The 22,703-nt window shown below is 38.9% G+C and overlaps 4 protein-coding genes across 4 annotated transcripts; 1 reads left to right on the top strand and 3 right to left on the bottom strand.

Annotated features, from left to right (window-relative positions):
* Positions 1–678: 678 nt before the first annotated feature.
* Positions 679–4,930, bottom strand: LOC110769388 (2,3-bisphosphoglycerate-independent phosphoglycerate mutase). The gene is made up of 10 exons (XM_021973343.2): positions 4,772–4,930; positions 4,412–4,591; positions 4,148–4,275; positions 3,846–3,996; positions 3,527–3,730; positions 2,594–3,018; positions 1,877–2,069; positions 1,650–1,745; positions 1,230–1,385; positions 679–1,086 (listed from the first exon to the last, which is right to left on the bottom strand). Exons 2-10 carry the CDS (start codon positions 4,571–4,573, stop codon positions 922–924), a joined length of 1,680 nt encoding a protein of 559 aa, XP_021829035.1. The 5' UTR covers positions 4,574–4,591; positions 4,772–4,930; the 3' UTR covers positions 679–921.
* A 2,157-nt stretch (positions 4,931–7,087) lies between these two features.
* On the bottom strand, positions 7,088–8,567 carry LOC110769354 (LURP-one-like protein (DUF567)). The gene is made up of 2 exons (XM_021973303.2): positions 8,183–8,567; positions 7,088–7,976 (listed from the first exon to the last, which is right to left on the bottom strand). The coding sequence occupies exons 1-2, from the start codon at positions 8,447–8,449 to the stop codon at positions 7,569–7,571; spliced, it is 675 nt and encodes a 224-aa protein (XP_021828995.2). The 5' UTR covers positions 8,450–8,567; the 3' UTR covers positions 7,088–7,568.
* A 3,691-nt stretch (positions 8,568–12,258) lies between these two features.
* LOC110769360 (Ribosomal protein L17 family protein) lies at positions 12,259–13,749 on the bottom strand. Its single transcript, XM_021973308.2, has 2 exons — positions 13,434–13,749; positions 12,259–12,847 (listed from the first exon to the last, which is right to left on the bottom strand). Exons 1-2 carry the CDS (start codon positions 13,690–13,692, stop codon positions 12,438–12,440), a joined length of 669 nt encoding a protein of 222 aa, XP_021829000.1. The 5' UTR covers positions 13,693–13,749; the 3' UTR covers positions 12,259–12,437.
* Positions 13,750–13,962: 213 nt separating this feature from the next.
* On the top strand, positions 13,963–17,223 carry LOC110769359 (Protein kinase superfamily protein). The gene is made up of 5 exons (XM_021973307.2): positions 13,963–14,492; positions 14,581–15,054; positions 15,145–15,281; positions 15,397–15,520; positions 16,665–17,223. The coding sequence occupies exons 1-5, from the start codon at positions 14,441–14,443 to the stop codon at positions 17,132–17,134; spliced, it is 1,257 nt and encodes a 418-aa protein (XP_021828999.1). The 5' UTR covers positions 13,963–14,440; the 3' UTR covers positions 17,135–17,223.
* The last annotated feature ends 5,480 nt before the right edge of the window (positions 17,224–22,703 follow it).

Here is a 22,703-nt window from a genome sequence, read left to right as displayed (position 1 = left end):
GGTGTTTTATTTATTATTTACCTATTTGATATTACTAAATTTGATCACCAAATGATATGACAAGCGACATAATAATTGTATATCAAAGCTAAAGTAAAACCCACAATATCAACTGGAATTCAAATTAAATTAGCAAAAACTCACTAATCTCCACTTTTGTTAGAGGAGCCGAGTTTACGAGTTCAAAAGGAATCGGATGAATGACAATGTTGTACAAAAACAATCAACTTTAAGACCCTTTTATATTACGCTGATAATTTAGTCCTCATATCAACGTCATTACCATTAAGAGATATTTACTCATATACTCATTATTAGCATTAAAACTATAAATAAACCCTACACAATTTAATTTCTATAAATAAACCCAAAAAATAACAGCTGTTTGTTTTAAGAAATCAATGAAAATTTTATAATTTAAAAGAAATTAAAAACCTTTTTGATATATTGTAAATGAACTTTGAATGTGTTTCTAAAGTCCATTTCATATAGAGTTTTTTTATAATTTGAACTCTTATATCGGGTATAATTGTGAATCTCCCTACTATTAATTAAGATTTTCTCAAACTCCATCTGTTAAAAAAGAAATAGACAATTTAGAACGAAGGATGACAAATTATTCATCTGGGAATTAAAACTTCAATCCAAGAAACGTTATTATAAACACCGCCACGATAATTGATAAAAGCATGAAATAGCAAAAATCCATTTTCATCTTTCTTGTCCTGTCCTTCTCCGGAGACAGTGATCCAATTACCATAGCACACAGCTACTGCTGTGAGCATGCATTGTTTTATAACTTATTTAACAAAATATCTAAGCTGTAAAAGCAACTGAAATCGACAGCCTCATTGGATGACATTGTAACCTAAGTCAAAATTTAGGAAATACTAGATTCAACCATCTCCTCTATCATGCTGCCTAGTTATCAACAACTTCAATGAGTGTCGTCTCATAGTCGGCAGGAGCCTCAAATCCATGCAGATTCATCACGGTTGCAGCGACATTGGCCAGCCCGCCATTGGGAACATCCTTGCGGAACTGAACGCCAGGTGCCAGTCCAGGACCACCAATTGCAATTGGAACCTTAATAAAGAAAAACCAAGACAATCAATCAAGGAGAACCCGTGGAAGTTAACAGTGTTCAATTTTGATGATTCTGAATGATCAAATGCACCAAAGGACTATGCATTTGTTATAAATATGTAAAAGGTATTCAGAGAACTTACTGGCTGAAGAGTGTGGGAGGTAAGAATTTGAATGTTGCCATTCTTGTCAAGAAGAGGTTGCCCTTTCTTGTTTCTCTTCACCATATCCTCAGCATTACCGTGATCTGCAGTAACGACATAAATTCCACCCACTTGCTCTATTGCATCAATAATTATCTGCAATCAGACAATAGCATCTACAGTAAGGAGACGTAAACCCTTTACAGACAGTCAAGGTGGTTCGGGAACAGTTCAAGAAAGAATTTGGGGATACAGCAATAACTAGCTTTTACAAGTAACGATCTTGTAGAGAAATCAAACATTTCTTTTCATTTTTAACTCGATATAAATGCAAAGCATTGGATATAGTATCCTTATTTCATAATTCCTTTTCGTTCAAATTTGAGTTCAAACTCTTACAAAAAGCTATAGCCACCATACCTTGACAGCTTCATCAGCAGCCTTGCAAGCAACAACTGTGGCCTCAATGTCACCGGTATGCCCCACCATGTCACTATTTGGTAGGTTAACACGTACCTAAAGAAAAACAAACCATATTGTTTAAATCTGAAACATGTTTTTTTTTTGTTTTTTGTTTTTTTGTTTTTTTAAGATAATAAAAATCTAATATAGATTCTTAGATATCACATGATCGGTCTATTTATTACCTGCTCAAATTTCTTACTAAGAATAGCATCCCTCGCCTTTTCGGCAATCTCCACTGCCTTCATTTTTGGCTGGACGTTGAATGTGATTCCACTATCACTTGGAATTTCCACATACTCCTCCATTTGAGGGTTAAAATACCCAGAACGATTCCCATTCCAGAAGAAAGTGACATGGCCAAATTTAACAGTCTCGCTGCACATTCAAAGATTTGGAAGGAAAGAAAAGGGTCATGAGTAGGAAGCCTAAAATTCAAACATGAAAAGAAAATTCTGATATGAGCATATTGGTCAAAATCAATTATTCTCCCCACCCCAGATTTGGCATAGCGTCGAAAACTGTTTTCGAAAAGACAAATCGACAAACACAAAGAAACACATTGATAGTCACTTCCTTCCCATATCTAAATTTCCCTGACCCGAAGTCAAAATGGCATTATCCCAATAAATATGAGAAAACACAGACACTGTTACATGGGAGGGGGAAAAGTACTAAAGTATAGATTCATAATGGTTCGGAGAAAACAGAATCCTAGCACACGACAGCAACACAGATAATGATTTGGACACAATACGGACACCTTTACATGGAAAGGGGAAAAATCCTAAAAAATAGGTTCATAATGATTTTGAGAAAATAAACCTAGCGCTTGACAGCAACACAGATAATTAACTGGGTAACAAATGCTACAGATAATTAACTTCATAACAAAAACTCACCTGCAGGCAAAAGTACGGACACCATTGTACGTTAGATATTCACCAGATGTTCTGTCTATCTCTGGAGGTTCTACAAGGTATTTGTTTGGAAGCTTCAGCTCACCATCATACTGCAGCATCCCAGCATAACGGATTTTAGGGAATCGAACTCTATCAAATTTGTCAAAATCAGCATACTCGAGCGCCTTGGCAATCATAACCATACGGTCTGCGCGGAAGTTGAATGTAACAACAGCATCACCATCCACTATTGGGCCCACAGGCTTTCCATTCTCATCAACAATAACGAAAGGAGGTAGATACTGGTCACTGGTGTTTGGTTCCTGTCTCAACGTCTTGATAGCTTCAACAGCATTCCTAAATTTGTGGGGAGCTTCACCTAGAACCTGGGCATCCCATCCTCGTTTTACAACTCCCCAGTCATTCTACAAAATACCAATCATCCATATAAATTAACAATTTGATAATAAATGGAAGAATTCAGGGGTCAAGTAAACAGAGATGATCCACAGTTAACTGAGGACAACCTTAAACTAAATATGGGGAAATACAAAGTACGTATGAACATTTTACTGAAGAAACCCTAATAATTCTGGAAACACATATAAAACAAGCAAATGAAAACATTAACAAACCATTCACCAAAAAAAAAAAAAACATTAACAAACCCCCTTCTTACATACATAAAATAGGGGCAGAATTCCATAAGCATTGGGATGCAGATCATGAAATTCACAACATTTCAATTATTCACATCCCAAGTTCCAACTTATGAATAAGTTCTTATCTATGCACAACCATTTTGGTTAAAAGAAATGTCTTCTAAACATACAGTAATCCGTAAAAATACACACAATGGGCAAAACTTCAAAAAAAAAATGTAACCATCATGCATTTGGAAAGACCTTTAAGAGTTCACTCTACTCAATATACCTCATAACGATCCATGGTGACGTACATGCGACCACCACCAGATGCAATTTGTGCATCCACACCTGTCTCACGCAATTGTGCAAGGTAATTTTCAAGTGTTTCCGCAAATCCCACACTTGAGCCATCCAAAACATCACGGCCGTCAGTGAGAACATGAACACGGATCCTTTTAGCACCGCGCTCACTAGCTCCTTTAATCAACAACTACACCAAGAGAGAAAGACACGAACAGAATATAAGATAAAAGAAGAGGAAAGCTGAAATTTGAAAAACCAAACCCAGGAAAAGGCAAAAACAGCCCAGAGCCTAGAAAACTCACTAGCAGTTGATCTAGCCGAGAATGGACTCCACCATCACTCAATAAACCAATGAGATGAAATGTGTTAGTAGGAAAAGATTCCTTAATGTACTTGAAACCTTCTCCTTCATAAATTTTCCCAGTCTCAAGGGCACTGTCGACAAGCTTTGCACTATATTCATTCAAAAACGAATATAATTATTTTGTGACCACATAAACTCTAATCATTCGTATATAGTAACTATGAAGACAAGAAACCCAACAAAACATATATCAAAACTAACAGACAGAACAATAAATTGAAGGGCAAGTCTGACACTCACCCCTGGGCAAAAATACGCCCGGCACCGAGAGCGTTGTGGCCGACTTCACTGTTGCCCATGTCATCCTCTGTGGGAAGGCCCACAGCAGTTCCATGAGCTCTCACTAGCCTCCATCTTTCAGGAGCACCCTGTCACAACATCAAACATACATACACACACTCAATATGAATCAAATCCTTCCATTCAACAACGAATAAGTAAGATTTAACAAAACCATATAGCAACCCAAATTCCAAAACTCAGATCTGAAGAAACTGGAAATACCTTCTTAAATGAATCCATGACGGGGGTCTCAGCGACATGGATGCAGTTGTACTGATCGGGATTGGCTTCGCCCCAGCCATCCAAAACTATGAGCCCAACGGTCTTCCCCTTTGGAAGCTTTGGGTGATCCGCCAATTTCCAATTAAAACCTGAGCTCCCCATTTTTCTCTTTTCTTATTTCTTTCACACAAAAAAAACACAAAACCCAAATCAAAACCCAGTTGCCCACCAATTTTATAAGCCAAACAAATCACACTCAGACAGTCACATACTGATAATACAAACAAATCCATAAACAAACAGAAAAAAGACAAATAAAAATCCAAAGGGTCGTGAAAATATCGAAGCCAAAAGCCATACCTCAAGAGTCAGAAGACCAATGTGGTGTGCGGAAGAGAAGAGTTAAAGAAGGCAGAAACAACTATAATGCTCCAAAAGCCCGCTATATATAACCAAACTGCTTTCTTCCCACGGTTTAGACTTAAACGCAAATCTGACGCCGTAGGAATTTTATTTTATTTTCCTTCTTAGGGTACCACTTGGCGTAGGGGCAAAGCGCAGGGGTTTTTCAATCCAGTGCTTTTCCGGTCTACGATATTAAAGTAACATCACACGATCCAAAAGTTACACGTGGCGTGTATGGATTGAAATCTGTCTATCTTTGACGAAGCAGAAACCACGTGACGTCAAAACCAGCGGCATGCTAATGCACGTGATATCTTTAACCAAAAAAGTAACGCTAAGCGGCGACAGATGTCTACCTACCGTTTTGGGGATTTCTGGTAGCGTCCGGAGAAAGTCGGTTCGAATAATTTCGTTGCCCCGAATGGAATATTCCAGAAGATACTCTTCCAAATCAAATTTCTAATTCATTAGTTAAACTTTGTCAAATTATTTGACTCCCTAATTAAATTTAACTACCGACGTAACTACATAATTAAAAATATTTTTTTTTAATAAATGCATCATTTGAATTTTGAACATGATTTTTTTTCTTTTTATAAAAGCGATATTCTACTTTAATCTAATCTAAAGTATAGAAATAGGAAATCGAACTCGGGTATAGAGTAGGGAGTACATCCGTTCTAACCAACTTCGCTAAGTCCATATTTACGAACATAGTTTCTCAAGTGTAGGTGTGTGCCTCAATTTTTTTATATAAATATCGACTATTGCCTTGCCCTGTTGATGCTCCTTTGCTTCACTTAATTCAAGATATTAAACGACTTGATGGATCACCTAAACTTCAAAATATATATATGTGTTTATAATATTGAAGTCGTTTTCGGGATTTTGAATTACATTTTTTTTAAGTAAATGAGTGAGTGAAGCAATGGAACATGCGTGCATGTTGTTTAATAAGAAATTGTGTTAATTTTGATACGTGATGGCATGATAGGTTTATACAATGTAGCTGACTAAAACTCGAAAAGCTAATTTCTTGAATAATAGAAAGTCAGAAACTCCTTCTTTTAAAAATTAAAAAAAAACAGTCAGAAAATTAATCATTTTTGATTGCATATAAGTTAAAGAAATGACTCATATTGAGCATGCTTTGACATTAAGGAGAGATGCGTGCATCTATCTAATGATCTCATTTGAAAGAGCATAAATAATATCCTTAATAATTTACTCCTAATTATAGAAATAAAAAAAATTATAAAAAAAACTTAGCAAATTTACTATGATGTCAAAAACATACCGACAGAAAGTCTCTCGTTTGACAAACAAAAAAAAGAAAAAGAAAATATCATACGTAAAGAAAAAGGATAGAAAAACAGGCTGCGATGCGAGTTAGGCCTTGGGATGGGCCGAAGCCCAATATGACCACTTGGGTTGATACACTTCTAAGAAGCCCATTTGCATTGGCTTGCAAAAACCATTTGTGAAATTCTATAGTGAGGGTCCCATATATAGACCGCTCATGTGAACCTTTATATTAGTCACAATATCATTTTATTAAACTTAGGTGAAGTTACTATCCAGATGAATCCTATGACTAATATGAAAGTCCACATCTACGGTACATGTATGAACTCTCACCATAGCACGACTCAAAAGCGTTCTGCTTTGTTTTTGTTTGGGCTGAAGTCTTTCATTTGAGTTGAACAAATATCGTTTTTATTGGGCAACGTATATATATAAATTGGGCTTAAAATGGAGGCCCTAATAAGGCTTCAAGTTTGGGGATCCGACGGATGTGCTCCACTGAGCTCCTCTGATCTCATGGTTCTCTTCTTCACGATATTATAGATCTCTCTCTCAATTATAGGACGTTATGATTTAGGTAAGATTAACAACTTCGTAATGAAATTGGCAAACCAACGTACCAAACATTTACTATGTAGCTTATCTATTTCGTTCTGTCTCATTATCATATGTTTTTTTAATTATCAAAACTATCTTTTATCGTTGCCAAAAAGTTCTTGGATTCGAGTCATAAGACATGTACAGTGCAGTATGTGTGAGTTTAGTATATTATCGCCTCTCTTAATAGGAAAATTCCTAAAACTATCTTTCAGCGTTGATATTGATGTACCACCGAACTCAAAATATCACATTGGTTATTGTTCAATCAATCATAATTGACCTTCATGAATGTTTTTGCTGTGTGAATATATCCCATGTTATAATTAAATATCTTCGGAAAGATATTCCAATAAGTTAAACTTTCAATACATAAAACAGGAAACAAGATATTCCTGTAAAAACTATTTGATCATATCAATTCTACATACATCATTACATGTTTCTGCTGAAAATTATTAACAATGGAAAACGTAAACCCACAATACCTCGCTGGAACGGAGGCTTAGATACAGAGAGAACCCAGAAAAGAAAAAGAAAAAGAAAAGAGAACTGTGTGGTTTCTAGATGATATTTACATCCCCACTTCGAAGCTTGGTTTTTTATATAAAAGGAAAAAACCAAGAGCTTCATTGATTTTTTCCGAATTTTTTTTTTAAAGAGAGAAAAAAAAGAGTTCACGTGGGGAAGACTGGGACACGACAAGATCGATGCTCATACCCTAAAAAAGAAAAAGGAAACGAAAAAAAGAGAGAATATTGGATTGAGAATTTATAGAGGAAGAGAAGGGTGATTTGAATCCACCGAGGGGAAAAAGGTGGTTGACGAAATCAAATTGGTGACTGACCAATCAAATTGATCGCCGCGAAAACGACGACGTCCCGTACATCTGATCAAGCAAGATGACGAAGGCCATGGCCACCGACGTGTCGATCTCGGGCTGCACGATGAGGCGGAAGACGTCGACTCCGAGGGCAACTCCTCCTACGGCCGCCTCCTTCCTCTTGATCTCCGCCACCCTCCTTCTCTTGTTGTCGTACACCGCGCAGCACCGCTGCCCGTACGACCCTTCCACCTGATAGAGCATCGCGTTTTTGTTGTCGTAATTTTTGGACGCGCCTTTGCCATTGTTGGCGGAGGTCACGTGCGCCAAACACTTGTTGTTGTTGAGGATGCTCACGTTCTTCCTCACGCAGAACAGCGGGTTCACCGCAGTTTCTCCGTCGTACACCACCCAGTTGTCCCCCAAGCTCAGCCGCTGATATAGCAAATAAAGTAAATAATCATCAGCGACCAAACAAAGAAAGAACAAATTACTTACATACTAATATTTATGCATACATATTTTTTTGGTTTCTTTTTTCTCGTAACACATGTAAAAACGTTGTATTTTAATACACTCACGTTATTAAATTGATAGTTTAGTAACATAACATTTTCTGATGCATGTAAAGGTGTGTATACCTTGCGGCGGATGGTGAGGAGAGGCTTGCCGCAGGCGTCCATGAGGACGATCTCACCCTTGTGACCAGCCAAATAGTTGTCAACCCTAAAGACCAAGTTGCCCTTGTTGTCGAACACGGTGAAGCCGTTGCAGTTGAGCAGCAAAGACTTCTTCCACACGGTCAGCACCGTCGCATCTTCCTGGTCGGAACCAGAAAGCTTGAGCCTCTCAGGCTCGTAGGCAGGGGCAATTTTGGCATTGGCAGCGTTTGGGTACACCTTTGTCATTTCTGGCCTTGCAAAAATCTATGATGCTTCAAGCAGTAGCAGCAGAGCTCAGAAACTTAAGAGTTGTAAAATTTTTGTTATTTTTGGTGTGTTTTGAATGAATAAGTTTAAGAGACAAGTGGGCAAATATATATACACACAAACTAGATTCGGGGTTTGGGGTGGAAATGTGGGTGTGGTGAGTTTTCGTGGTCCAAAACGAATGGAGTGTAAAATAAGCGTTGAACTCGAAGATGGCGCACCCAATCAAAAGCACCGTCGTTTTGGGATAAAAAGTCACACCACGAGTGCGCCACCAACGTGTGACGTCACCCAAATGAACAAAAATAAAATAAACAAATACGAATGGAAATACACGGATAGGATGAGAGAGGTGGCTGATCTTCCTACCGTACGATGCAACATGATAAGGAATATATTTTTCTCATAATTAGATGGGGGAGGGCTATCTTTATTCTTTACTTCTAAGCCAATAAAAAATTATTTCAATTATTTAATTATTTAATTATTTAATTATTTAATTATTTGGGTCGTATAAAAAAATCAATTATATTTTGTGGTTATCGACCAATTCGTGGTGGAAAGGAGAGACGCCTGTCATTTGTTTCCCCAAAGATATTTCCTGTGCTTGTTTATTTAAATTATCATGTTTAATTCTGCTAATGATGCAAGTAATTAAAGTGATAACGATGCCCATTGGCTAGGGCGGTTTGTGCGACTCCCCCGAGCCATTAAATAAGTGGAAGACATCTGACTTTTTCTATGAATTAAATTATTTATTCGAACAAGATATATTTGAAAATTCAGATATTGAATGGACAAATTTGTTTATGTCATAGCTAGGTTTGTTTCCATCCATTTGATTTCAGCATCTATATCCAATGATGGTCCCCAAATTATATGGAAAATAAAATATCAAATGCTTCCAGATGGCTTCTTTTCTGTTCTTGCAAGCCAAATAACCTTTCGTCTAGCCAATGGGTTAGGGCCGCAACCTACCATACCTCCCTATTATTTTCTTCCATGCATAACATTATAATCTCCGATACGAGTCAATTCAAGCTGAATCGTACAATGTTTAAATACATAATTAACATTAATAATTTATCGACAATTTGATAACATACGACAAGAGGATGTTACCATCCTCCACACTTAATGAACTATTTTCTTGCCACAACATGCAAGTAATTTAGTCCTGTATTTCTAATTTATTAGGCAAGTAGGGAGTTTATACTAAAAATTGAATTTTCTCTCTTGTTTTTGGCCGTATTATAATATAATGCTATACGTGAGTATGTCTCACCAATTCCTCATAACCAATCGTGGAAAATATAATTCATTAAAAGGGGGGAAAAAAAACTTACAAGCACGGGGGCCGCCCATGCAAAGTTTTTTGGACCGACACCAAAGACCTAACATTTAAATTAAAGTTTATACGTTTGGTGAAAGTTACAACTAGGCCCCAACAAGAACAACTCAGCTTATTATTGGATTCCATTTCCAACCAGAAGACAAAGACTTGTGGCTGTGGGGGATCAAAATTCCACAGTAGAATCCGCGTTTATAATCATGGCTTTTCTCTGGCATTGTGGGTAGCTGGGGGTTGTAATCACTAAAAGGAGAAATTTGCAATTCATTGAATTTTTTTTTTAAAGTCTTTTATATACGTGATATTGGGGAAGAAGAAAACTTAGGATCTCGAGTGCAATATCAAAATTCTTTTAACCATTTGAACTACAAATTCTATGCGATTTTTTTTACTACCAAAAATGAATATGAATATCGTGGATTTGGATAGAATGCATAAAGGAGTTGAAATTGTGAAAAAGGAGGTGGAGAAAGAAGACAGCTTCACGCTGAGAGGGACTTGCACATGAGAGTAGTGATGGGCTCCGAGTAAAAAGACCCCGAATTCCCCACTTCCACCAACTCTTTGCTTTACTTTACCTAAATCTGAATCAATTCTGAATTCTATTCCAAAATCTCAAATTAATTATAAATTCCATTCCCAAACATGAATCAATCCACCAAACTACGTATGCCCTTGTGTTCCTGTTCCAAACAATCTGCCTTTTTGCTTTCAATGCATTTGTACCAGGACATCATAGGACTATATTGTAGCACAAGTAGAATGACCCTAGTGGTGAAGTAAAACCTCCATGTCATTGTCACTGGATATGCGCTTTCTCTACCTCACTTATTACCTAATTCGAGTGGTGGAGTAAAACTTCATTGTCACGAAAATATGTCTACTTTCTCAATTTTACTCATTACGTAAGTTATGTGATGAGTGGGATATAAAGTGTGTGAATATATCGTAACGTATAAGTAAGCTATTCGGAAAACAAACATTTAGAATTAGACTACGTCAATGGTTCGATTCTCTCTCCTCAGCTGTATACCAAAGACCAATTTATGAGAGCGCCCAACCCATCCCTATATCTCACTAGCTGTTACATCCAAAGATTCAATTGTCATGTATCATAAATGCTCGCAAGACTTCCTCATAATTCTAGAGTTTTCTATTTTGGCCAGACACAGAACACAAACAAGAACAATTCCGAGGTTATACTTGTCAAAACCTAACATTGTTGTTTTGTTTTGTTTATAAATGTTTTCACAAGAATAGTAATAAGTGGATGATAATGAAACAAATACTTTTGTACGTATTTATATATTTTTATGTGCTGTCGAAGAGGAATGAAGGAGAGAGATGATGAACGGCCATGGGAAAATATCACACCGACTCTCGTGTTTCATATGGTCCAAGGGTTGGCCGACTAAACGAGAAAACCACAACGTGCAGCAAAACTCAAGTCAAATAGGCAATTTAGAGTCAGATTTTCATGCGCTGAGAGGGACTAAAGGTCTCTCAACTTTCGTATTGGAGATGAGCACGTTTTTAGAGTCACTTGAGTCCATTGATTGTCAAGAATGAGGAAGGACGTGATGACTTTTCATCCCAACCAAAATTGCCATCCGCAAACAACTCAAGACGTGTGTTTTAACCAGTCACACACACGTCAAAAATTTATCATGCATAACATAATGTTATTGATCAAGATAACAAAATAATGCTATCCCGTTTCATACGAGTGAAGTGTCTATTGTGTTTCACACCCTGTCAACATCTGCAACTAGACTTTGAGCAAAAAGCAGAAAAGTGGTCTTCCACACGCACAAATATTTACTTACTCTTCCAGAGGCGGAAATAGGAACAGGGAGCATACAAAACTAGCTGAAAAGCACTTCCTTTCTTTTCGATAGGTAAAATAGTTCACTATATATATATATATATATATCTTCAGAAAGCACTTTGTAAAAACTCTCTTTTCCCTTCCAATCCCAATCCTGGCATTGGGGCAAGAATTTTCCACCATGGATTACTAGTTCTAACCAAGCAAAAGTATAAACATATTGTTCAAATAAAGAGTTTTGAATGGTATGAACCAGAGAAGTAAAAGAAAGAGTTTTGACTTGGAAAATTGATCTAATTTAGTTAACATAAAGACTGGTAAACATTAGTTTAATCAAGGAAGAAGAGTTCATATAAAATAGCACTACCCCTAATGGTCTATGTTTTGTAAAAATTTCTGATACTCAAAGTAGACATGTGCACAAGATATAGCTTCTGTAGAAATATTTTCAAGCTAAGAGAGTCGTGAGAAGGCACGCCTAAATTTATACATGCAAAATTCCAAGTGATAGGAATACAATGTAAATGAATCATCGTAGATGAAGGGAAAAATTATCTTGAGATGGATGATTTATAATTTTATAGCACAATGATGGGAAAGGAACAGAAATTCGAATCTCAAATATAGGCTTGCAATGCATCTCTGATTAAGAATTAAAGCCATTAACTATTCATACAATACAATCCCAGCATGATGAACAAAAGGAAAGGATTGGAACCAATGTCTAAATTAGAATCGACACGAACTCAGACCCGCACAAGTTCAAAATTGACATGATTTTTTCAGACCTACACAAGTTCAATGTATGCCATGGGTGCATTGTCCCCTCGCCTTGGCAGTGTTCTAATAATTCTTGTGTAACCACCATTTCTTTCCCCATATCTGTCTGGTACCTCTGCAAACAAAGCATGGACAATCTGCTTTTCATAGATGAAGCCCAGTGCCTGTCTCCTTTTATGAAGGGTTCCATTCTTGGCCAGTGTGATCATTTTGTCAACATACTTCCTCATTGCACTTGCCCTTGCTCGAGTGGTCTTGATGCGGCCATGTTTAAGGAGCTGAGTAGTGAGGCCTCGCAGAAGTGCTTTTCGTTGGTCAGGAGGCCTGTTGAGCTTAGGGACTTTCCTGCCATGTCTCATTGCCAAAATTCGGCCACCATTATCAATAATGGTGAAGTTATGCTCAAAACTTGTATACTCTGCAAGAAGATAGATAAAATAACTTAAGGGTTTTGCAAGGTCAGTGACATAGAAATCAAATGATGGAAAAAACATATCTCATAGATGTATGACATATAAGTTACTCTTGCATAAATGTGAGAGCAATTAATCTCAGGATGAAAGTAATCGCGGGTCGCGGCGGGTGGGCGACGGGTCGTTGCGGCGGTCGACTCGTGAGAGAGGGAGGGAGGGAGGGAGGGAGGGAGGGAAAGAGAGAGAGAGAGAGATAGGAGGTTTTCTTTAAAGTCAGGAAATAAAAAAAATTAAAAAAAAAAGACCCAGGCACCCAGACCCGCCTAGGCCGATTTTTCGAACACTGCATCTGAATTATATAGTTGAAATGAAAATAGAACACTAGAGGTTACTTTGGAAGGTCATGAAAACAGAACACATACACAGATATATAAAGGTACAAACTTCTACTGAAATAACACACAAAGATGCATAATTTCACTCCCACACTGGAACCCAATTGCCTCCACCTCCATTTATACCCCTCTAATTCATCAACAGCAGAAAATTTAACAAAACAACCAAATGAAGTGATGGAGAAAAGAGTGATACCGGAGAGGCCAAGCGAGAGCAGAGGATTGAGGGGAGATAGACCAGTGAAGGACCCAAATTGGGGTTTGTGGAGAGACTGGTTGAGGCTGACGCTGAGGCGCAGACTCCGTTGCCCGCATGGTGAAGAAGACGAAGATGCAGAAACCGTACACCTATCTGGTGTTGAAGGCAGCGCCGACCTCAGAGACGCCATGCTCCATCTGCTGCTAACACTTTCCACTGTTCCAGTTGCCGTTGCCAACGCCATTGCCATCGCCATTCCCAAACCATACAAAACACAGTCTTTTGCTCCTCTTCTTTTCCCAAATCTCTTATCTTTTGAGCCATGGATTCTGGATAAGGCCATAGGAAAAGTGGGTAGTGGGTAGTGGGTTAGGCTTTTCTTGAGGCCCAAGAACCAATCTTTTCAATTTGGGCCTTTCCAAAAATCTTTACCCCAATTGGCCAAAAAAAATAAAATATATCTGGTACTAATATTATAAGGAGAGAGATACATAATTGGAAGTAAAAAGTGGTCCCCACAGACTGTAACAACAGCAAAGAGGAGGGAGGAGAAGATCCACAGCCGCAGGTCCATCGCCATCACAGCTCTCATCACAGAGTTTAAGGAGAGAAAGAGGGCAGGCCAGGTTTTAAAGTTTGAACCTTGCAGAAGTGCCACTTGGAGAAGGAAACTAGGACTTTATTTACCTTTTTATGCTCTACTGTTTGTACTTAAAAGCGTTATTTCTTTTGCTTCCTCGTAGTTAAATACTAATTACTTACTAATTAAGTGCTAAGCACAGTGAGAGAGAGGGAGAGAGAAAGAGAGAGAGAGAGAGAGAGAGAGAGGGAGAGAGAAAGAGAGAGGAAGAAGATAAAAAGCTGGGAAAAAGTTGAGAGGTGGAGGAGAAAAGCCACTGAAGAATGAAACTCTGCACCACCAGCAGAGTCGGAGCACAACTTCATCATCACCAGCTTTGGCTTTCACTTACTGCTTCTGCTTGTAACAGTCAAATTCAGTCAAGATGGGAAACTGTGGGACGAGGGAGGAATCAGCTGTGGTAACGAATGCTCAAGGTGCGTGCTTGTTCGGGTCTCAGAATCCAGATCTTTCTATATTTGTGTTGTGATTTTCAGCTAAGCTTGCAGCTTTTTGATTGAGCAGTTCAGCAGCTAAGCACTCTGTCTTCGTCAGTGAAGAACGGCGAGAAGAAGCAAACTCACAGCCGTTCTATTTCAGATCTGAGCGATCCTTCAACCCCACGCAACTTCGAGGACGCGCGGAAGAATGCGGTGCTGTACACGCACGTCATCGCCTTCACCCTCTTCGAGCTCGAGACCATCACCAAGAGCTTCCGCTCCGACTACATTTTGGGGGAAGGTGGGTTCGGGACTGTTTACAAAGGCTACATTGACGAGAATGTGAGGGTTGGGCTCAAGTCTCTGCCGGTGGCCGTCAAGGTCCTCAACAAGGAGGGCCTTCAGGGCCACCGCGAATGGCTGACGGAGGTCAACTTTCTCGGTCAGCTCCGCCATCCCAATCTCGTGAAATTGATTGGATATTGTTGCGAGGACGATCACAGATTGCTTGTTTACGAGTTCATGTTTCGAGGGAGCCTTGAGAATCACTTGTTCCGGAGTAATTGAGCTCATAATCTTACAAATTTTGGATTGTTTTCATGATTTGTTGTTGTTGTTGTTGCTAATTTAAATTTGGTGGGAATTTTAGAGGCAACTGTTCCATTGTCGTGGGGAACGAGGATGATGATTGCTCTGGGAGCTGCCAAGGGACTTGCTTTTCTTCACAATGCTGAAAGGCCAGTTATTTACCGGGACTTCAAGACTTCTAATATCTTGTTGGACTCTGTAAGTGGCGTTTCTTGAGTTTTTAGATTCTACAAGTTAATTTCTCTGCTAAATTTTTTGACTTTGTGATGACGTGCAAGATGCTATTAGTCTCACTGGTTGCATGGGTTTGCAGGATTATGCTGCCAAGCTCTCTGATTTTGGGCTTGCTAAAGCTGGACCCCAAGGGGATGAAACCCATGTATCAACTCGGGTTATGGGTACCTACGGATATGCAGCCCCTGAATATGTAATGACTGGTATGGCATTCTTACATGTTGGATATGCTTGATTTAGAGCTTATGTAGTAGCTTGAACATCATGAGTCTTCTAATTGAATTAGTCAAGTGGGAAACAATCTGACTGCTTCCTATAGAAAAATTGCCAACAAGTATCACCGGTATTGGTACCATTTGAAGAATGTTCTGCCATAGTTCTCTGCTTGCTATGGAAGTATGTTGTAAGCTTATATTTTCAAATTGTCTTTCGTCCTTTCACTAGTGACAGATCGAGTAAGATTTTTAGATTAATTGGTTTTAAAAGGGGAAGGCTGCACCTGGTATGGTAATGCCAAAGCAGGCTCTTGGGTGAAGGGGAGATCTAGAGATTGAGTAGCTCTTCTTGTGATGAACATGAGCAATAGTGCTTGATGGTTATAGAGTTTCAACACTGCTTCAGAGAATGACACCTACGTTTACACTATTCTGAATGCTTGGATGCAGTGCATTTATGTTTAAATCTTTTCATAAATGCTTGGCTTCTATAGCAACTGGAAATTGAATTCATATATTCTTGACAGCTCTAATGCAATTTCTGTTAAAATCTTGTCATAAATGCTTGCCTTCTATAAAATCTGGACTTGAATTCAAGGATTCTTGGCAGCTTCAATACACATTCTGTTCAAATCTTTTCATAAATGCTACATTAAGGAGTTATCAGCTTATGGATGAGGTGTAGAAGTATTAAGTCATTTTTCATTTAGCTTGGAATCCTAAACCTTAAGCTACACAGACAAAAATGGTACACATGCAACGACTCTAATTGGTAACTTAAATAAGTAAGGAATAGAACAGTCCCCCTTTTAGATGTTTTGTTCATGACTTGTAAGGTTTTGGATTTCAAATGCATTTTATTATTGAAGTGACGAGTGACTTGCAGATTGGAACTTGAGAGTATTGCGATGCCCAACTACCCTGTTTTCTCTGTTCTGTAACTCACTGATTAATTTTTTTCTCCAAGGTCCTCTTTTTCTCTTCAAAATTGTATGTATGAACAAATGAAGAAATGCTGACATTTGCTGTGCATGTGTCTAGTTTTGTTGTTCACATAGTGTAGGAATATTAATTTGCATGTATACGTGCTTATGTGCTGCTTTTCTGAATCAAATCCTTATGAAATGGGCAGGCCACCTGACTGCCAGGAGTGATGTATACAGCTTTGGAGTCGTTCTCCTTGAGCTTTTGACTGGAAGGAGATCTGTTGACAAGACGAGACCGAGCAAGGAGCAGAACTTGGTAGATTGGGCACGGCCGAAACTGAACGACAAGAGAAAGTTGCTACAAATAATTGACCCTAGGCTGGATAATCAGTACTCAGTTAGGGCAGCGCAGAAAGCCTGCAGCTTGGCATACTATTGTCTCAGCCAAAACCCCAAAGCAAGGCCCTTAATGAGTGATGTAGTTGAAACTCTAGAGCCTCTACAAAGTTGTAACGAACCAAGTGAATCGTCAACAGGTGGACCATTTGCGATGAGCAGAATCCCTGAGTATCGAATGCGTCACAGGTTTCCTAACAATGTAGGTCCAGGCGCTGTTTGTCGATCTCCCAACCCAAACTATTCGCCAGGAGGTCCTGCAGCATGCAGAGTTAGATGAGAATGTCATCTATATGTATACTTGTTTGTACTTTGTATGCGTTATCCCTCAACCTTTTTTTGCAATGACAGAATTTGCTTGTTAAATTATGGATGCATATGTCATTGTTTTCCATATACATAGGGTTGCCGTGTTCCTCTACCTTTTGTCATCGTTTCTGTTTGACACCTGCTTGTATTTAGGTTTGGTCATGCTCTTGCGGCTATGGAAGTTGCATGTGGAAAGCCCCGTGTTAAACTCGCGCTGTGTGATTTCCCCCCTTCTAATGAGGGAAATAACAGAGCAGGCATCTGTTGAGAATTGAATGTAAAAACTCAAGCCCACCTTAATTCCTAAAAGGTGTCAATGTGTCATTATGGCCATAGTTGGTCCATAATTCTGATAATTAACAATATTAGGAACTTAATCCTAAATCAAGTGTAATTTCTTAATAAAAAAGGTACTATTTCTTAGTAATTAGTTTTACGATTTTGATTTGCGTTTTTTGTTACTTTCTTATTTCCAAGTGTTTGCCTATATGTGGATATTTCTTGGTGCTTAAGTTGAATAATCAACAGAATTAGGAACTTAACAGTAAGTGTTATATGCAAGTGTTTGTAACTTAAGTGACCGAGATGTGGGGTTCATTTCTCCTTCCCCCAATATTGATTGTAAAAAATCAAAATCAGTATTAGAACACCAAGGATCTTTACCTTCAACAACCCCCCCCCCTTCTTCCTTCCATGCCCCTTCAGCTAGGGTTCATGGGCATCAATATTAGAAACTTAATTAGCTCCTTATTTTATTTTCTTATCTCCAAGTTTACTTGTTTCAAAAAATTTCTTAAGAAAATCTTGTCCACAACAATTGGGTCGGATCTTGATGATGATTCCATAATGTCCTGCTATATAGTACCATACAGTCTGAGACCCTAAATAGAAAAGAAAAAAACCGTTCTCATTGACCCTCTTCCTCTTTTAAAAAATCTCCTCTCCACTGCTTTCCACCACACAAAAATTTATTCGCCCACCACACTCTCTCTCTCTCTCTCTCTCTCTCTCTGGTCTCTCCCTGGCTAGCTACTGTTGTGTCTGCATGTTTGCTTGGTTGACATGGACGACCTCACAAACAGTAAAAATCCCATAAAACTAGTGCCTTTTCTAATCTTCACCGCCCTATTAGCCATCACTCCTGCAACTGGTAAGTAACTTATTTTTCTGTACAATATTCTTCAACTTTCATTTTTTTTTTTGGTGGTCAAAACTCTTCAAATTTCAATTCAATCATTCACCGTTAAATACATGATGCGCAGCAGCAGGGTCTCATGCAGACGAGTATCAGCCGATACCAAACCAACCAGCCGGGACATTGCAGCCCGTCGGTACGACGGAGTATAGGCTATTGATCGACGTGTTAAAAGCTCCTCCTCATGATCATGATGATATACAACGGCGGCAGCGGCGGCGGCGGCTGGCGCCGTACCAGCTGTGCTTGCTGTGCAAGTGCTGCTCAGCCACCACGTGTACCTCCATGCCCTGCTGCTTCGGCATCGACTGCCAGCTTCCCAATAAGCCCTTTGGCGTCTGTGCTTTCGTCCCCAGGACCTGCAACTGCACCAATTGCACAACTTCTGTTTAAAGCTTAATAGCTTTTCTTCTTCCCTTTGAAATTATATTTTGCTCTCTCTCTCTCTCTCTTTCTTTTTTTCTTCGAAATTATTGTTATTGTTAATTTGAAACTGGTGGGTTTTGAGCCGATGGCTAAAATACAAATGATGACAACCTTGCAGTGTCAGAGAGCTCTGCAAATTATTCGATGTTTAGAAATCTTAAATCAATAACGTCGACCTTCTTTCTCTTGTGTTCTTGTATAAAAATATCATCTTTGAAACACCCCACGTGGGCAACTTGGCTGTATAATAATATGTGCTTCAATATATGTTCGCGTACTTATATATGCATCGATTCACGCCCATCACATATATTCTTGCTTTGCTCATCATATCATGTATTTTATTACTGTTTTTGAGTTTTTCTCGGGTTAAGTCAATTGGTTATGGCAGTGAGTCAGTAATTTCGTCTCCTTGCATTCACATTCGGTAACTTGTTTGCAGAAACCCCATGAAAATGTATGTACAAGTCAAACCTCTTGAATTGAAGGACTGTCAAACGCTTGGAAATGTGGAGAAATCATGTTGTGGGGAAACCCTTTCACATGCTTAGTTATGATGAATTTTCTTACCCCCCCCAAAAAAAGGTAACATAAGAATACAAAGATTTTTTTTTAAAATTTCTTGATTGGAAAGAGAATACATTTGAATTTGTAACATATTCATCTTCTTCTACAACATTTGAATTTGAAATGGGCCCATTAATTTATGTTCTGACCACAGAAAAAAGACAACATTGTACCTTTCATACTTAAAAAAACAACTAACCCCCAATTAATCTTGATGCGTATGTGGTCATTGAGCCTTGATTCTTAACTTGACTAATGAATCTTAATGGGATGACGAAGACCATGTATTGATAATTTAAAGTAAGTGGGAGAGAGACGACTCTTGCAAATCCTAATTAATTTTCTGGGTGATTTCCTCAGCTAAGTAGCTCCTTTGTGTGGCGCGCATGCCAGAGGCAGGAGACCTCAATTATCCTTTTCTTTGTCCATATACCATCGTGTGTTCCTTTCGAAAGCAACTTTGTACAAGGACTTTGCTGCCACTATTAATTTTAATTTTAGTTTAATTTGGCACCACTCATTTCATCAATGAAATAAAATTTACAACAAAAATTAATTAGTATATATTCTCATAGGGATAATGCGAATTAGTGTACGATTTGTGCTCTAATTAACAACATTATCTCTCATCTTCCATCCCCCTTTCTTTTCCCTAAAGTTTTTTTGTTAATCCAAATGAAGAAGGGTATTATGCTTAATTAATTACTGGAATACTCTAAATGTCAGCTCTCTAGAGATTATATGTCACTAGCGCAAATTCTTACTCCTCCCTCCCATCAGCATCACCGCACTGAGAAAAGTTAACTAAAATCTAATCAAAACGATAACTAAAATTAACAACCACCTGAACGAAGTGATGTCTCAATCAAATATGACACCTGAAGGCTGATATTCTTGTAACCTTGATTAAGTGGCTGGATAATGGTGTAATTAATTTACTTAATTTGAAATAGGGTGCTGTTTTACTGTATATTTTATGCCCGCCCATGAACGTCTTTAAAATAATGCTACGTATTATCCACTATTAGAAGTAAAACGGTCGTTAATCGTTATCTGCATTACTTAGTCCACGTTTTTTTAATTTTTTTTCTTGCTCATTTGAAGAATATGATGATCTAATCTAACTCAATACCTAACTTGATGAAGCTTTTCGAGTTTTCGATGGTTATGTTAATGTTAATTAATTAGGCGGCCACTCACATCAATATATATATATAATTCGCATTTTGCATATGTCTTAATCTAATCTTATAGAGGAACTGATCCAACCCTTTTTAATTTGTGTGTCTGCATAGTCATACCACTATTGCTTTACCACAGGCGTGAGTTCATGATTTTCTGGTCATGATGAGACAGAACTAGTTAATCCATTCCCATAATATTCCACGTACAAATAAGATAGAGGAAGGTGCCATTTCATTTAAATAAGACTATATGTATCATTTGTTGTGAAAAAATGGACAAACACTTTCACTCACTCCCCTAATGATCTTGTTGTTGATGGACTTTGTGACACACACAATGATGGATGAATCACACACACACACTTGAGACAACAACCAAGCACAAAGTGACACAAGAATTTATAGAGGTTCAGCAATTGCCTACATCCTCTTGGTGATCCCCTTGAGAAATTCACTTCATGAAAGAATAAGTTACAACTTTGGTTTTACACAGAAAAACCCCCTTAGAACTCTATTCTCTCCCCAAGCTCTCTTTTCTCTCACACCCCTTGCTCAACACTTTGATGCACTTGTGAAAAACTCTCACAACCCTTGGTGTTTCCCTCCTTGGTGTCTAGACTCTCAAGACCCCAACTCAGCTCCTAACTTGAACTGATTGCTCTCCCTCACGTTCTCCCTTGGTAAGTTAACCTCCTTTGAACACAATAGCACCCAGCTACTTGACCACCTTGAGATTAACCACACCTAACTTCAACTTGCTTTCTCATCTTATAATGTCTTGCTTTATCTCCATTACCTACACAAACCAATGGACACAAGATAAGGCACCATCTTGTCTTCCACGTTCCTTCCTTTAGTCTCCCACTTAGACTAAAGATCAGATCATGCAAGTAAACAAATCCCACTTCAGCCACCTTCCACAAAACCAGAAAATGGAGAATGGATTCTCCAAACCAAGACAACCAATTGGCAATGAGTGCTCTCCCAACTATCCAGCAGGTAGTCAACCCTCTTTTACCTCAGAAGTGACCCACTAAGCCTCTGAAATCTTGTGGAAAGCGATAGCCACCGAAAACACAGTTGAAAACACGTAAGAAAACATCAGCACAGCACAGGGGCGACCGGTCGCTGATACCTTGCGACCGGTCGCTACGACCATTTGGATACATAGCGACCGGTCGCTGATACCTTGCGACCGGTCGCTCGTTGCGATTTTTCCAGATTTCGAATCTGCTTCTAAACGACCGGTCGCCCAAACCTTGCGACCGGTCGCTCACTCATTTGCTTGCATACTAAATGTGAGCCTATTTTACAACAATCTCCACCTTGGCGAACCATTTAATCAACCCGTGAACCATTGTTGACCTCTAGAACCTCTTCAACCTCTTAGAAATCGTTCTAGTAATTTCCAAGAGCTCCACCATGGCAATACACCTCTTGCCTCAATGCACCTTTGGTGGAAGGTGCTCCACCCAAGCCTAAACTTGAGTAACTTGGACCTCTTGTGCAGAGAAGAGTTCCCCCTTGCCAAATTCGTTGCTCCTTGCCTCCTTGGAACCTTGAACCTTGGACTTCCCTTGATATGCAAACCACATACCAAACATTTGTTCACTAAATCCCCACTTAGCACTCCTTGCTCTTGGATTTAAGAACACATTTCTTTTCATCAATGCACTTCTCCAACTTTCCCGCTTCATGCTCCCTATAGCACTCCGAAACGTGGTTGGAACTTCTTGGTCCATCCATCCAAAACCTAGGGAAGGTTTGATGGATTCCTTGGGCCCGGACCTTGCAATTGATGATGGCTCCACCTCAAGTAGAACCCCTTTGTGAGTTTGTTGTTGTTGCCCTCCTTCTTCAGCGCTTGTGTCAAGCTCCACCTCAAATGGAGACTCCTCCATGACCACCTTGGCAAGAAGTTTCCTTTCAACAACATCCTCCCCATCATTCCTTGTCTTGACTTCACCTTTGTGGATTTTCCACTCCATACCTTCTGCACCTTTGAAATCAAGCACCCTTGATGATGAATTGTTAGTCACACAACCTTGACTAACCTTCCTTGCCCAACATCTCTTGAGCACACTTGCAGGTGCATTATGTTGGATCAGCTCCTTGACTTTAAGATTTGTTGCTTGCTCTTCCTTGGTACAAATCTCTGCACCACCCAA

Source organism: Prunus avium, chromosome 6 (assembly GCF_965620075.1).
Source record: "Prunus avium chromosome 6, drPruAviu1.hap1.1, whole genome shotgun sequence".
In the NCBI taxonomy this organism is placed as follows: Eukaryota; Viridiplantae; Streptophyta; class Magnoliopsida; order Rosales; family Rosaceae; genus Prunus; species Prunus avium.
Note: the sequence above shows the minus strand (reverse complement) of the source record. Positions and strands in the feature narration are given on the sequence as shown.

Coding starts and splice junctions, on each gene's coding strand:
- LOC110769359 (XM_021973307.2), top strand. CDS start 14,441: ATGGGAAACTGTGGGACGAGGGAGGAATCAGCTGTGGTAACGAATGCT. Junction 14,493..14,580: donor TGTGGTAACGAATGCTCAAG/GTGCGTGCTTGT, acceptor TTGATTGAGCAG/TTCAGCAGCTAAGCACTCTG. Junction 15,282..15,396: donor CTAATATCTTGTTGGACTCT/GTAAGTGGCGTT, acceptor ATGGGTTTGCAG/GATTATGCTGCCAAGCTCTC.
- LOC110769388 (XM_021973343.2), bottom strand. CDS start 4,573: ATGGGGAGCTCAGGTTTTAATTGGAAATTGGCGGATCACCCAAAGCTT. Junction 4,276..4,411: donor TCATGGATTCATTTAAGAAG/GTATTTCCAGTT, acceptor ATGTTGTGACAG/GGTGCTCCTGAAAGATGGAG. Junction 1,746..1,876: donor TTAGTAAGAAATTTGAGCAG/GTAATAAATAGA, acceptor GTTTTTCTTTAG/GTACGTGTTAACCTACCAAA.
- LOC110769354 (XM_021973303.2), bottom strand. CDS start 8,449: ATGACAAAGGTGTACCCAAACGCTGCCAATGCCAAAATTGCCCCTGCC. Junction 7,977..8,182: donor TCCTCACCATCCGCCGCAAG/GTATACACACCT, acceptor TTGCTATATCAG/CGGCTGAGCTTGGGGGACAA.
- LOC110769360 (XM_021973308.2), bottom strand. CDS start 13,692: ATGGCGATGGCAATGGCGTTGGCAACGGCAACTGGAACAGTGGAAAGT. Junction 12,848..13,433: donor GCTCTCGCTTGGCCTCTCCG/GTATCACTCTTT, acceptor ATCTTCTTGCAG/AGTATACAAGTTTTGAGCAT.